Raw genomic sequence first — 15,621 nt, forward strand, 5'->3', positions numbered from 1 at the left:
TTCAATTAGGTGAAAGAAATGTACACAAAAAATCTTCATGATTTTTCGAGGAACGAGGAAAATAATGAAGCGTTATTCCCTGCAGTCGCTCACGTTATTCCTCCGCAGTCGCCTACGTAACCCCTCTCATATTCTGCGAAGAAGTCACGTTCCTGATCTCTATTACCACCCGTATTATAGTCCGTATTATGCTAGTATTCGAAAACTATTCACTCTATTAACATGCAGATGTAACCTTATGTGAAATTCTTCGAGTAGATACAGCTACAAACATGTAACGCAATATAACGTGGATGTGTGTTTAGTAGTATTGTGGACAAAATTACGTAATTATGTGCCTAGGAACCTTGGTTCATAGAACCTCCATTAGGAACACCCTAAGACCTTTGCAGAGGAAGTTCCCTTCGGGGGCAAGAGCCCTTGGCTGGGCAAAGCCCACTGTCAGCCAGGAGTAATAAATTTACTAGATTTAACAGATTACAGTGGTCTGCGTCTACAATTAGTACTTTATTCACCAGTATCGTCATAAATGTTCAAGCTAAATCTACAAATTCACTGTCTTTTTGGGTCAACACAAAAACCCCCTCACTTTTGGTGTCTGCATTCTTCCTGTATTACAGTCTCGAATAACGTGTGCTATGAATACGAGAAGTGATAAATGGCACCAGCAGACTACACTTCTTTGAGGTCGACTAATTTACTTCGCATGTTTTACTTAGGCGAAGCATGCGAAGTAGTGGAACTGGCTCGAAAGACTAAGCCAAACCTCATCACTTCGTTCAGAATGTCCTGCCATTCTACCACAGACGTATAAATGATTGTTACCGATAGTAAGATCCACTTTTCCTGGGTGTTATGCAGCCCCTCGAAGAGGTGAGCTTACCGGTGAAGGAATTTTTTCTAGGCTAGAGTAGATGATAGGTTTGTCAGAGTCATCCGGTACAGGATTGTCTCTCTCCGAGAATACAAATAGTTTACCCACAGAATTCTGGGCAATCGTGTAGCTAGGTGTCACTCCTTTTCTCCTCGACTTTCGTAATTGGATGCCGTACATTTTTTGTAGGACAGAATTTATGAACACAAGGCTCCTCTTGAGGAATCGCCCCTGTCCCTTTCTCTGCTAAGGGCGTCCACATTAACTTTTCTCACTTCAAACTCGTACAAGAACTTGTCCATGTGTTTCTTAAGTGCGGGCAGCAACTCACGTATATTCCTTTCCAGAAGCTCATCCTGGACGCCGTTCATATCTCGTATACACTGAAAGCCGCACCTACGTAAAAGACCAATAGCAAGGCAGTGTGCATGGTATGCGTAGGTTTTTCGCTCGTTCAACAGGTCACGCCCTTCCTTTACATAGCTAGTAGGATCAGAAGACTCTTCTCCATGGTCCCCCAGAATATCTGTGTATCTCGTGAACTTGTGTTCCCGCATTTTTTGGAGAGCCTCGTCTACGGTCTTCCCGCAGGTGATATTTTCTAGGTTATGGTACACTTGTTTGACTGCGGGCTTCGAATAGTTTTTAATGAACTCGGGAGTTATTTCACCACCGTACTCATAGAGCTCACGTAGGTTGTACTTTTTCAGTGAATTCTTTTCTGGAACAGTAACGTCTTCTTCATTATTCAGCCTTTCTACCAGAGAGAGGGCACTAATCTTGGAAATATTTGGGGACGTAGCCACTGCCTCGCAATGCACAAGCTCCAGCTCATTCTTAATAGACTTATAAGTAGCACGATGACCGCTGCTGACGCTAGGGTCGTGCGCAGGCAGAAGGGCAATGCTGGCGCCAGTGGAAGCGACTTGATCCACGAATCGGAGCATGAACTTGTTTTTCGAGAGGTTCTTGAGTCGCTCAGTCTCAAGCCAGAGATGGAAGTAATCGGACTTGTAAAACCGGATACCGCCGTCCACAGTATGCTCAAACTGTAGTGCAACGTCAGTAACTGTCTGGTATAGTCCGGTGCGTTTGTCATGTAGCAGCTGGGAAATTTCATCGGTAGTCTCGGCCAATGAATGGCAGTCATTCATCAGCCGAAAACAGACAAAGTATTCCCGTGTTCGAAGCTTCCGGACTCTGGCCAGCATCTGTCGGCAAGTCTCAACGTCGCATGAATTGTCACTGAAACAAGCGAAGACAGTATCAAAGTGCTCTAACTCGAAACTAGTGCCAGCTGAGACAGTGGGGGTGTAGATGAAGACATCGAGCCCACTCCAGTAGGAATGAACGTCACCGAAGTGCTCCTTCTTTTTCGAGGGGAGGGTCTCGCTGCTGTAGAGTTCCACTTTCTTGTCACCAGCCCTAGTGTGTAGGAGCTCTTCGACGAACTTTGCGTCTTTGAGGCAGTTTGCAGGAACAACAATTTTCTGTCCACTATGTACGGCCTTTAGGAGGGACTCTATCCAGTCCCCCATATTAGTCGTGAAAAAGAACTGGTCCTCTTTTGCTCTGGAGAAGACATTCCAGTGGAGAAGCGTAGGTAAAGCCCGCATTCGCCGTAAAGTATTTACAGTGCGAGCACCAAGGTTAGCATCCATACAAACTACGTGCCGTGCACTGCTCAACATCCATTTAAATGCTGCGAAGGCAGAACTAAAATGTTTATGCAGGCCACTACTGAACTGTGCGAGTGTCGACTCTACCTCATCAAGGATGAGTAAATCGATAGGCTCATGTTCCGAAGGGATAATAATGCGGTGAAGGGACTCTACCTGTACAATCACACGAGGAAAGTCCGCCTGGCATATCCCACTAAGGCCTATGTCCTTGTACGAAGTAAAGTCGGGGAACAACGGTTGCAGGGATTGGCTAAATGTCTGGCGAAAAGTAACAAAACGGATGACGGGTTCTCTTGATGCATTCCGTGGAAAATGCTTGTCAAGGTAGCGACGGAGAGTTTTAGTCTTACCTAATCCCATATTGCCTCGGACTAGCAAGGTAGGCACTAGCTCATAGTCTGCCATAGAGTCACTGGAGTATTTGTTGATATTCGTAAGAAGGGAATCGGCAGAAGTATCAACACTAAGACCAGGGTCAATTGTTCCGCCATGGACGCAGTTAATACGTGTACCCAAAAGGTCTTGCCTAGAAAACCTGCCAGAAGAAGGGCCCTGTGAGAGGGACTGCCCGTCACTAGCAGAAACAGGGGAAATAGCATCAATAGGATACTCATAGGAGCGAGAAATAGTGTTGTTGCCAGCAGTGAGATACCCGAGTGTGCGATGATTTCTCTTAGAATCTTGACGGCATCCCTCTTCGACGGCCCACAGTGTTTCACTTTTCTGTTTCAGAAACAAGTAGAGAGAATTGTCCCGGTGGTGAGTCTCATTACAGATAGTGCAGTGGGTAGGGAAACTTCTGTCGAAATTAGCAAAGGGAAACGTGACATCACGAAGAGAAAAGCCATAAGTAACGTGCAGATCATTAGCGAGAGAAATAGCGTGATCGATAAGGGTTTCCTGACAATCCATGGAAGCAGGAGAAAAGATGGGAGGGGCACCAGCATCGGCTATGCTGGCATTCCCCACGATGCTGTTCCAGTAGGGTTTGCAGTAACAAGGAGGGAATCATGAAATTCGATCACATCTTTAGTGCCCAACTGCGAGGAATAGGGGGACAGGACAAATGGCCGAGACTCACCTAGCTTAGAAGAGCCATACAAACGAAAGCACTGTATGCGCTTGTTGACATCGTCCACGTACTTGTGCAAGTGATGAGGGAGGCGGGACAAAAGTCGACTCCTGAAGTTTCGTGCCTCCACGTAGTTGCAGAAGGCATGAGCCGTGAGGTGGAGATGGAACGAGTATTTCCACTTACCCTTGGAGCGAGAAAACCCACTAGAGTCTAGGAGTGTAAAGGATTTCCTATGAGGGTAGATGTTATAGGAATCATAGAACTCTTGTTCGAAGGCATCGATAATAGTCCTCATGATAGAGACAACCTGCTGATCCTCACCACGAGGAATATCGTCGATGTCAATATCAAGTTTAGGTGCTGAGGGCGATGGCCAAAGATAACTTCGTCGTAACATCTGTGGCCATTAGGGAGAGAGAGATAGTGGTCCCAGAACTCATTCCGGGTATGGAACACGAGATACAGGCCACCCAGGTTGTCTTTCACGACAACCATCTCGCCAGATAGTTTGTTTAGATTGTACTTGTTCTCCAGGGCTTGATAGCCATCAAGGGAATCTCTCTTAAGAATAGTCTTGTAGTTCTCAACAGGATCGAGGTCGTCAAACATTTTTTTAAAAAAACTGTATTACTTCAAAAGGACGAAAAAAAGAAGGACCGCAGGGAAGAAGGTTAAATATATCCTACATAAGCCACTGAGAAAAAAAAACATAGACAAATATGAGTAGTAGTAGATGGTAAAAAAGAACGATCCCATGTCCACTCACCACTGGTCGAATGACAACATATCAGAGAAAATTCAGGTACCCGATTCTTCACTAATTCTTCACAGATATATATATTATACAATCCCGATACTTATTCCCGATTGGGCTCAGGTTCTTGTTGCATTTCTGGATACAACCGGGCATAAATACTTCATAAGTATTGGATTTCTATTGGTGAAGAATCGGGTTTCTGTTATTTTACAAATAAACGCCCAATATTTACCAAATTAATAACTGAATCTTTTGAAGTTTTAATAAACTATAAGGTGCAAATCGGATAAATATTATGTTAATATCGGATTTCTGATATTTTACTTATATTTATATAATATTTAAGTATTTATTTGGGTTATCATAAAGTATCGTTAAACGATACAATACACGCCGGGCAGTAATTGAAATCACGATATTTCAAATTGTTTTAATCAATTTATTACTATTCGTTGCAATATATTATATAGCAATATACTAATCAATTTTACAGTAATACATTTGCTTGCTATATTTAATCGTTGTTATATAGAAATAAACTACAAATCATTCTTGCGTAATAAAAATATAAACTACAAATTATTATTAATATACGTGCTCTTTTAAATCTAACATTGCATTAATGCATTAATTAAACCTGTTCATCAAGTTCGTTAGGTTCATCATTAATATTATCGATATTATCGATCTCATCTTGTGGTTGTACGTCGGATCCGTACGACTGTGATATCGACCAATCAGGGGCACCTTCAGGCAGTTTTGACTCGTCGATCCACGTTTTATCATCATACCAACGATGTCGTGAAAGTTTTACATGACTTATTTTCTCACCAACTCGGTCAGCCAAGCGAAGTAATTTACGTCCCTATAAAAATGAAAAAGAGATAATAAGCAAATGTATACAATAACTATACAATTGTTTTATTTGATACTTACACGACGTGACCTCCAGGGCTTGTCATAAACATGAAGAACATGTTTATCCGTTTCAATTTTATTCTTAGGACGAACATGATCTTCGATTTCTTTTTTGGTGAGCTCTTCATCAGTTTCAGAAACTTCATCACTGTGGAATCCTCCTTCATTAAATATGGTTTCACAGTCTTCCTTGAATTCTTCCCAAGATAATGATGACGGTTGAAATTCTTTAAGCGAGGCATCATTAATATTGAACATATGCTCGATGCCTTTCTGACGTCGCTCTTTTTTCTATTGCAATCAGATATTAGTGATTAGGATAGAAAGGAACAAGATCAAGGATTTTAATTTCATATTTCGGATGTCTTCAGTACTTACATCTTTTCTTCGAGAATTCGTTCCTTTTCTCTTCTTTTCAAATCTAGTCTTATCCGGATCAAGGCTAACCATCCAGCTTTCTCTACGATGGCGGTGTAGATTCTGTAAGACCCATTTCAATTCTATATCTTTGTATTGAAACCTTCCGGTCAAGACTCTAGCGATCTCCTTCATGATGTGTTTTGAAACGTGTGGTGCAATTTCTACCCATTTTTTGGTATGATCCAATTGCAATGAATCATCGAGACCGCTAAGTATCTGCACGACCTCATCCTTAATTTTATAAAAAAATATCGATTAAAAAATTTTGCTGAATAACCAATAGTTACTTGATACTCACATGGAACAACTTATATTGATCTTCGTCCATATCTTCAAGCAAAACCCGAGCACGTCGACGATATCCAGTTTCTGGTTCTGGCGTGAGTGATGTATTTTGTCTACTCCTTGGAACTGGTGTTGTCTGAGGGGTTGATGGCCATTCAGCTTGTAGGTCGTTCCTTGTTTGAGATTTCTTGAGGGTCCGAACTTCTTCCGTAAGTGCAGTGATAGCTCTGCTTAGGGCTTCGATATCTGTAAATTGAAATCATGACATTATATTCAAAATATGTAAAATAAAAAACATAATTATTATATTATAACCATACCATCATTCCTATTATATCTTGTAGTTGAACACCCTCCTTGTTGACTTGGTGAACGACTATCTGAATAATTAGTCCTATTATGTCTTGTAGTCGAACGTCCTCTTTGTTGACTTGGTGAACGACTATCTGAATAATTAGAATAAGAAGAACGTCTAGACTTGTTCCTTCTTGAACGATAACGGTGACGACGATGTGGTGACATTGAGTTTGTTTGATGATGGTTGTAAGAGGTTAAATTTGTTGTAGATAAGCGTCTTAAGCTTATTTTCTTAATTTTGAAAGGTCTTCTTCCACGCATTTTTACCAAAATTTGTTAAAGGATAAAAAAAAAAACAATACAATAAGGTAAAAGACGTTCTTTTATACCTTTATTTATTTCCACAATTAAAATATTATGATTATTAATAATATTTTTTTTTTTTTCCTATAATTAGATTAAATGTAATGATTACGATTTTTTTTTTAATGATTTAGATCAAAGTATAATGATATGGCAGAGAAAAAAAAATCAGTTCGTGGGAAGAAAGGGGTCTTTATATATATTTTTTTTTTTGTCATATGAGGACCGATAGGTCTGTCGAAAGTAACGAAATAGTCTATTAAATAAGCTTTTTTTGATTGAATTTTTTTTTCCTTTTTTTTCATGCCGATAAGTCTATTGAAAATAACGAAATAGTCTATTGAAGTATAAGCTTTTTTTTGATTCAAATAAAGGAACTTATATTGATTTAAATACAATAAATACAATAAATTGATAGTAACCTAATATGGTCAACAATGTCAATTATCAATCATACTAATATATCCGTTCATCGAAGAACCGGAAATTCATTTTTAATAAAATTTTTTTATATTATTATTTACAATGACGAGAAAATACCGAAGAACAAAAGCTGTCTTTGTAAAGAAATCCTATAATTTTAAACAGAAAACATCAAATAAAGTTCCGTGTCATTGCAATAAATGTAAAGGTAACATGGTTGATCCACGTACAAAAAATAGTCATAGTTTAAAAAGGGATATTAGACCAAGAGGAGTTATTGAAGAAATTATAGATTTAAATCAAGTTTCATCTGATGACCTAAACCAAGATACATCGGTAGACCTCTTGAATGATCCAATGGAAATAGAATCACATAATTCAGATGATGGTCATCATGAACCTATTGTTGATGAGGAAAATTATTCGTTTCTTCCCAAAAAATCGAAATCATCAAAAGCCAAATCGAAAGATAAACGAAAACATATCGGTAGTGGAAATTCCAAGAATGTATCATACCCTATTGTTGTTATTGAACAAAGTATTTCAGATGATGATACTAGTGATGCTGATGATGAAGAAAACGATCAAGTTGATAATGACTTTGATCCTATCGAAGAAATACCAAATGAATCTTCATCCGGCTGGTTTGACGCACCGGAAAATACATACGGTGATGATCCAGAAGCCTCCTTCATTGATTTTACTGAAGACTTTCATTGGATTGTTTTATGGATCTTATTATATCAAGAGAGATATAAGTTATCCGATGTCACTACCGATTCTTTAGTCAAATTTTTTAGATATCTTTTGGTTCTTTTGGATGCAAACACGTACAATTCTTTTCCTACATCTTTGTATATGGCACGTAAAAAACTTGGCGTCTGTGCTCATATTGTCAAATTCGCATCGTGTGAAAAGTGTTGCAAATTGTATAATGTAACAGAAGTATCAACTAACGACCCTTACCAAGTTCCAGCCACAATTCATTGTACCTATGTAGATTTTCCGGATCATCCGATGGCAAATCAAAGAAAAAAGTGCAATGCTACACTTGCTAAGAAAGTTCCGGTTACTAACGGAACAATCTATCGACCTTCTTTAACGTTCCCTACTGTTAGTTTAAAACACCAATTACAATTAATGTATAATCGAAAAGGATTTGAGAAATTATGTAGAAAATGGGCGGACCGTAACGATTCTCAATTTTTGAATGATATTTATGACGGAAAGATCTGGAAAACCTTTCAGGATCATCGTCAAAATATACCATTTTTCCGGAAAGATGTCTCAGACCGCCACTTAGGCATCATGTTAAATATCGACTGGTTCCAACCATTCGATAATTCAACTTATAGTATAGGAGCTCTATATGGTGTAATATGTAACCTGCCTCGAAATGAAAGATTCAAGCCATCAAATATTTTGACAATGGCTTTAATTCCGGGGCCAAATGAGCCTAGTTTACATCAACTAAACCATTATATAGCTCCCATCATCGATCAATTAATCGAGTTATGGAATGGGATTGAACTATCGAAAACATACGAAAGCTCTACCGGAAAATCTATTCGAGCCGCAGTAATATGCTGCTCATGTGATATTCCAGCCGCGAGAAAACTCTGCGGTCATATCTCTGCGCGAGTGGCTTGTCATAGATGCTTAAAAAAGGCTCAATATGATGATCGAAATCAACCGAATTTTGGCGGATTTGATGATATTGATGAATGGTTTGTCGAAAGAGATATCAACCAGGTTCGAAGGGATGCGCGAGAATGGTTGAATTGCAATACTAAAGATGCTAGAAATAGTCACGTCCATAATACTTTAGTACGGTGGTCAGAAATGTATCGACTTCCGTACTTTGATTCAGTGCGATTTCTCACAGTGGATCCAATGCATTGTTTGTTCTTGGGTATTGCTAAGTGGATCGTGACCAGACTGTGGATCGAGGAGGGCCGATTGACACAAAAAGATTTAGAAACAATGCAAAAAAGGGCAAATGCAATAAAAGTTCCAGCAGATATCGGTAGAATTCCCTACAAAATTGCTACAGGTGAAGGCTTTTCAAGGTTCACCGCTGATCAATGGAAGACTTTTATCTTAATTTATGCCACTTCCATAACATGGGATCTGCTTCAAGAATCGGATAAATTGATACTCGCCAATTTTGTCCGTGCATGCAATATTCTTGTATGCAGATCTATAACAACGAATGGGTTAGAAGAAGCTCATAAAAATCTTCTAGAAGTGGCAAAGCTCATTGAAGAAAATTACGGCGCAGAAAAAATTACGCCGAATTTACATTTATGCTTACATATTTGCCATTGTGCGTTAGACTATGGACCATTATACGCGTTCTGGTGTTTCAGTTACGAACGCATGAACGGTCTATTAGGTAATTCCAGATTTCCGAACTTATCAATATAATTAAATCAATTTATTAAATAGTCTATATTTATAGGATCGTATCATAGCAGTAATAGAAGAATCGAACCAGAATTATTAAAAACCATTCAATTCAACTCTCTTCTTGATCAGTTTTCTTCATGCGCCCAAGACCATCAACATTTATCGACTTGTATCACACTAATTACACCGAAAGAAACTACCGGCAGTCTTGTAATTCATGATGAAATTAATGGAATAGATTACCGGGAATTTTTATCAATGTCTAGAAACGTGGAAGAAATGGCCGGAACAGGTTCGGAACCTTTTCCAGGTACTTTTCTTAATCCTAAAAGGATAGACACCAACCTTTCAAAAGAAGTATTAGATTTGTTGGTTGAATATTACCGCAATGCCTATGGAAAAGATTTCGCAGCACTATCAGATATCCATGCTGCTCCTTCTGCTATACCGGTATTACCAAAAGTGAACACTTATGGACGACTAAAAATTGGATCCGAAGTTTTTGGGTCAATGTATTCTAAAAGGCACGTCACATCGGCCAAAATATTATCCCAATTTCTCCATGATAATACTAAAGATACTTATCCCGGTATTGTTCAATTTTATTTTGAACATATTATACATTTTCCGGAAGGTTCTGTAAATCATTCCCTAGCATTTGTAAAGTGGTACCTTCCGGCAGAAAATCACAAGACTAGATTTCATTGCACAATTAATGGCGATGAAAATTTGTGCAATATAGAACTATGGAAAAAAGAATTTTATGATCTTAGCAGGGATTGTATTATCCCTGTACATAGTATACTGGGTCGGTTTGTTGAAGGTTCTTTTTCAATAGGACGAAAAGAAACCCGGAAATATGTGTCAGTAATACCGATCAATAGAAAGTTTCATATTTAAAATTTATAATAATACTGTAATATCAATCATGTTTTATTATGAATATTATAAATATACAAATAAATAAATATATAATAATTATTATTAAACCTTTAAATTTCTCACCGTCTAATATCAATGTTCTATCAGTATTATTATCGGACATGTGATGTTTTACCGATGCTTATTTATAAATTAATGACAGATCATGACAGATCGGGTGTTTATTTATTAGTCATCGGGAAATCCGGAAGGTAATCAATTTGTTACTTATTATCAGCTGATCAAATTTGATATACGTTTAGAATCTATCGGCTTCTTATATAATAGAATCAATAGGCCTATCGGGATACTGATTATTTAATGATAAAAAAAATAAGAGCCGGTTAAGAACCGAAACCTGATTGGTCCCGATTCTTAACTGGCTCTTAATACACCGATTCTTCATCATTTGACCAGTGCACATTATTCCCCTGTTGTCGATAACAATATCTATACATATGAATGAAATGTAGCAGAGCTCTGGTAAATGAGGACGTAGACGGATTTACTATCAAGAGCACATGAGCCTTTGGCTGGGCAACGCCCACATAGGACCCCCAGGTATCGATGTCACGTGTATGCCATGACTGTTTTGCTCTACCCTTTGGGTATGAAGTAGACTGTGGCTCTGTTATCTAGGTTAATAGTTACCCACTGTGGTCCCTCACAGGAGACCATATTTATTTCCACAGCTATCTATGTTATTCTTCTGCAGTCGCTTGAAGTCACGTGATTTAGGCGAACAATGTTCGCCCAAATTTCTTGGCAAAACCCCCACTCCTAATCATTTTCCGCAGCTGTCTATGATACCCCTGTTGTCCACTAATGATCAGCTATATATACCCAAGGGATACTAAGTAATTATTCTGGTGTCCACGGTTAAGGAGGGCCATTGCATATAACAATTCGTTGTCATCGTTACAAAAAAACGGAATAATCATTATCAACTAACTACATACTGTGACTGTGTTCGATTATAGATACTACCTGAAAGGTACGAAGGAAAAGTGCTCTTCGAGAAGTGGGCGAAGCTCAGCCAAGGGCTCTTTGACTGATAAAGAAGACACATACGTTATTCCTTCGCAAGAGCCCATGTGATTTCTCCCGTTGTCCACTAATAATCGTTACAAATTTTTGCAATAATGTAAAATAAGTCCACAGAAGAATTATAAGGCGTGGATGATGACGCAGATAATAAGAAAGTGATGGCTAACATGGTATGAGAAGAAGCGTAGAATGTGGTTAGCCTGGACAACAGACATTGACTGGAGGACGTAGTATTTACTCATGTGAATAACGGTAAGTGACTGCGGCAGAATAACGTGAGCGTGATTGCGGGACAGATTATTAGTGGACAATGGCATTCACGTGACATCGATACCTGAGGGTCCTATATTATGTGCTTCTGATAGTATCCCGCCTGCGCCCACATTCACCCATGTTATTCCACTCATACTCTAAATTAGTGGCGACATGTGGGAGATAACATGGGCAATGGGTCGACTACGGGATTGATTATTGGGGAGTTTCATTTTGGTGGGACACCACTTTTTCACTTTACATCTCCCCTCTATTATCCACTCATAATCATTTCCGCAGTTACTCTGCAAATCCTAAATATGAGCAGCAATAACAACGAAAAAATTATTATTGTGTTACGTTTAAGTGAAGTAGAGTATAGGCCATGCCTACGAAGTAAAAAGGATAATTCAGTGATACTGCCCTAACGTTTCTTTATTCTGTTTCTCCGAAAAGGGCTTTGCGATTGGTATTTTTTTATAGAAGACCGTTCAGCGTATGCTTACATATATATATGAAACTCTCCTCTGGGTTATCTTCTACACCTTCTAGAATACAACGCTCATAAATATCAATTGTTAGTTCTTTGTTCACGAGAGATTTCTTAAGGCCCTTAGATTTTTGTATATTCTTGGTCGCATTTTCTGTTTCAATAGCATATGATTTGGATCGATTACCGGCATACCTTGTTATTCGTGTCCCTGCATTTTCATCCTTCCACTTACCAATTACCTTCTTATTTTTTAGCTCTCGTGTACCGTCTGGTTTGGTTATCCATTGGTCATGTGGTAATTTTTTAAGTAATGGATGATCTTCCGGCCGATTTATGTAGGAGCAACAATTTTGGATCTTAGTAAGTATTACATGTACGATTTCTGGTACAATCACATCAAGCGAAAGTATGAAAACCGAGCAAGATTATGTTATACCGATACAGATTCGTTCATTATTGAGATAGAAACGGAAAATGTGTATGATGATATGGTCGAAGAAGCGGATTTGTATGATTTTAGTGAATAAACTTACGAACGAAAATACACAATTAAGGAACGGATTAGAACAATCTATCATTTCATCAAAGAAGTTAAGTAAAGAAATAAAGCAATTACTAACCAAATCAAAGAATGTTTCGAATCTTGAGCAGCAGTTAGCATTTGATAAACAACACATCCAAAGTCTAACGGTAGAGTTGGAAAGACTTAAGTCGCAGTATATTGTTATGCAAACTACTGCGGCACAGCACAAGGTGAATTTGATTACTAGTAAAAAAGAAGTAGAAGTGATTAATTCGAGACTAAAAGAATTAGAAGATGTTTTATCAGAAAAAATAACGGAAATACATAGCTTAGAATCTAAACTTTCGTCAAAGACATTGGAGTTACAGAAATGTGAGGCGGAAATTTCATCAAAGTCATTCGAGTTACAGACTGCTAAAACTGAGTGTGGTGTTTACAAACAACATGTATCTGATATGGCTGAACATCCGCATTTAACCTATTCCAAAAGAGGAACAAGTATAACAAGAAAGTTTTAACTTTCCACTTCATAATTTTCTTCACTTCGTTCCGAAAATCATGAAGATTTTTTTGTAGACATTTGTCTATTATTCATCTACGTAATTGATAATGCATAAGAATTGAAAAAAATGAATACAGAGCGTGGTTGAGCGGCAAGACGGTCATGGCGGAGCTCAACATCCTTCACCATTGGCGAAGGACTCTTTTTTGGTAGTAAAGGAGAGTAGTTATCTTGGTTATCAATAATACTTTGCTACATGTACAAAATACAAATGTTCAATTTATAAATTTATAACTACACGAATAGCAGTTGAAATAAATGATTATGGTAAAGGAAAGATTTGCGCACAGACCATAAAGAATTTTTATAGAACGAGCAACTCTCATAGTAAAACATTAGATAAGATTAGTGTGTGGGTACGAAATAATGAGTAACGGGGAAGGAACTGTCATTAAATGGGTTAGGGCTCGGCAAATTCCTCCCTTGAAACAACCCGCTTCTCATTTATTTCGTTGTATGAATGATTCTATTAATTAGTATATAAAATTATAAATAACGTTTTTGTGTTAAATAAAAAATTGTGTTTCATTTAATATGCTCGTTATTCCCTATTATCATAAACAAATTGCAATGTTCTTCACAGTCACTAACGTAACTTAAACTATCAATTGAATGTTTTTTGTTTCGCTTTAATTTTAATCGCATATCTATACTTCGTAATCATGAGCAATACAGTAGCAGACAATCAATATAATATACAGAATATCCAACTACCCAGAGGCATAACTTCAGAAGGACCGCAGAAGGAGGGATGTAGACATAACCTCAGAAGGACTACCGTAGGGGGATATAGATATATATGTGAGAGCGTGTATGATAAGCCATAGGTGAGTGGACATGTATGAGTAGGCATATAAGTGAAAACAGGTATGAGTAGACGTGACATATGAGTGTAAACACATAGGCCAATATGTAACTCCCCCAGAGGAGAGTTTCATATATATATGTAAGCATATGTAGGCGATTTGTTATTTTTGATCGTAAAACGCCTATTTTTCAACTTGTTTGTAGTGTACAACAGGGGAAATAGCGTAGAAGAATAACATAGGCCGCTGTGTAGCACAATATGAGTGGACAACAGGAAGAGTAACATAGGCGACTGTGGGAATAACGTAGACGGCTGCGGCATAGCCAGTGGAATAGTATAGTCTACTAATAATCAATCCCGTAGTCACCCCCACTGAGCTACGAAGTAAAGAAAGAGTATACTTCATCGTTACAAAAAAATATACTTCATCGTTACCAAATTTTTACAGTTCACTCCGTTCTGTAATTTCGACCGGGGCCCCGGCCAAAAATGAGTCTCGTAGGAGACTAGTTGACATGAGGATGTGGGGCAGTCGCATGAGCATGTGTTCCCAATGTAACGATGAAGTGAACTATGTCTCTGCAGTCGTTCACGTTATTCCTCTGCAGTCGAATGCTCACCACTGTATATTGGTAGTTATCAACAAATTGCTTCGTAACAAACGTTAGATTGCTTTGTAATTCAGGTCAACCAATAGAAAAATACGTGAACATCGTTACCAGGAAATGTCTGGAAGGTATTGCGAATCAGTATGTAACTATTGCCACTAATAATGATCACATATGTTTTTCTGCGATGGAGTATAATGGTTAATAACAAATGTTATAATGATGTCTGCATATCCTGGTAACGATGTTCACGTAATTTTTCTACGGTGGTAGATATTTAGTTAGTCTACTTCGTACCCCCCTGGGTAGGTAGAATGTACAGCAATCTAACAATTTTTATATGTTTCTAGTAAAGGGTTCACAACAAAAAAGAGAAGGAAAGAAAGATGTTACTACTACGATTCTCCACCATCCTAATCATTTCGCAGTCACAATAAAGTCACGTGAAAATAAACAACATGATACTTTGCGTCATGTGATACTAATTATGTGATACTATTCATGTAACACTATTCATGTGATACTCTGAGCAAATGAGTGGAGTGTCATGTGCCCTTTGGGCGGTCCTCTGACTGAGCATGACGTAGTATTTACTCATATTGTGCCCACATTATTCCTCCTGTGTTTACTCATATTCTTTTTTTTCTATGTCTTCAGAAGTAATTTCTGGTTTTTTCTGTGAATTAAATGTGTTCCCCCATAAAGGATATTGTCCTTTTCTTTTTCTATTTGCTCCATTGTCTCGATTAGATTCTCATTTAATCCTAAACGTTTTAATTCCAGTTTATTTTCAGGACTCAAACCACGTATAAACTGTATTCTCATCTCTCGGTCACCTATATTTGCATATCTAGCATATTTTGTATATCTTTGTAATACTCCCTAATTGGCCTAGAACCTTGAG

At 38.1% G+C, this 15,621-nt stretch overlaps 5 protein-coding genes across 5 annotated transcripts; 2 read left to right on the forward strand and 3 right to left on the reverse strand.

The window, feature by feature from the left end:
• Nucleotides 1-1,071: 1,071 nt before the first annotated feature.
• On the reverse strand, nt 1,072-3,468 carry OCT59_002853 (uncharacterized protein; the record flags this gene model as incomplete). Its single annotated transcript, XM_025312149.1, has 1 exon — nt 1,072-3,468. The coding sequence occupies one exon, from the start codon at nt 3,466-3,468 to the stop codon at nt 1,072-1,074; it is 2,397 nt and encodes a 798-aa protein (XP_025164841.1).
• A 38-nt stretch (nt 3,469-3,506) lies between these two features.
• OCT59_002854 (uncharacterized protein) lies at nt 3,507-4,028 on the reverse strand (the record flags this gene model as incomplete). The annotated part of the gene is made up of 1 exon (XM_066145228.1): nt 3,507-4,028. The coding sequence occupies one exon, from the start codon at nt 4,026-4,028 to the stop codon at nt 3,507-3,509; it is 522 nt and encodes a 173-aa protein (XP_065995970.1).
• A 991-nt stretch (nt 4,029-5,019) lies between these two features.
• On the reverse strand, nt 5,020-6,629 carry OCT59_002855 (uncharacterized protein; the record flags this gene model as incomplete). Its single annotated transcript, XM_066145229.1, has 5 exons — nt 5,020-5,253; nt 5,325-5,597; nt 5,685-5,957; nt 6,025-6,257; nt 6,332-6,629. The coding sequence occupies 5 exons, from the start codon at nt 6,627-6,629 to the stop codon at nt 5,020-5,022; spliced, it is 1,311 nt and encodes a 436-aa protein (XP_065995971.1).
• Nucleotides 6,630-7,196: 567 nt separating this feature from the next.
• On the forward strand, nt 7,197-8,050 carry OCT59_002856 (uncharacterized protein; the record flags this gene model as incomplete). The annotated part of the gene is made up of 2 exons (XM_066145230.1): nt 7,197-7,924; nt 8,038-8,050. The coding sequence occupies 2 exons, from the start codon at nt 7,197-7,199 to the stop codon at nt 8,048-8,050; spliced, it is 741 nt and encodes a 246-aa protein (XP_065995972.1).
• A 1,711-nt stretch (nt 8,051-9,761) lies between these two features.
• On the forward strand, nt 9,762-10,201 carry OCT59_002857 (uncharacterized protein; the record flags this gene model as incomplete). Its single annotated transcript, XM_066145231.1, has 2 exons — nt 9,762-10,092; nt 10,170-10,201. The coding sequence occupies 2 exons, from the start codon at nt 9,762-9,764 to the stop codon at nt 10,199-10,201; spliced, it is 363 nt and encodes a 120-aa protein (XP_065995973.1).
• Nucleotides 10,202-15,621: the final 5,420 nt, after the last annotated feature.

Source organism: Rhizophagus irregularis, chromosome 11 (assembly GCF_026210795.1).
Source record: "Rhizophagus irregularis chromosome 11, complete sequence".
NCBI classification, from domain to species: Eukaryota; Fungi; Glomeromycota; class Glomeromycetes; order Glomerales; family Glomeraceae; genus Rhizophagus; species Rhizophagus irregularis.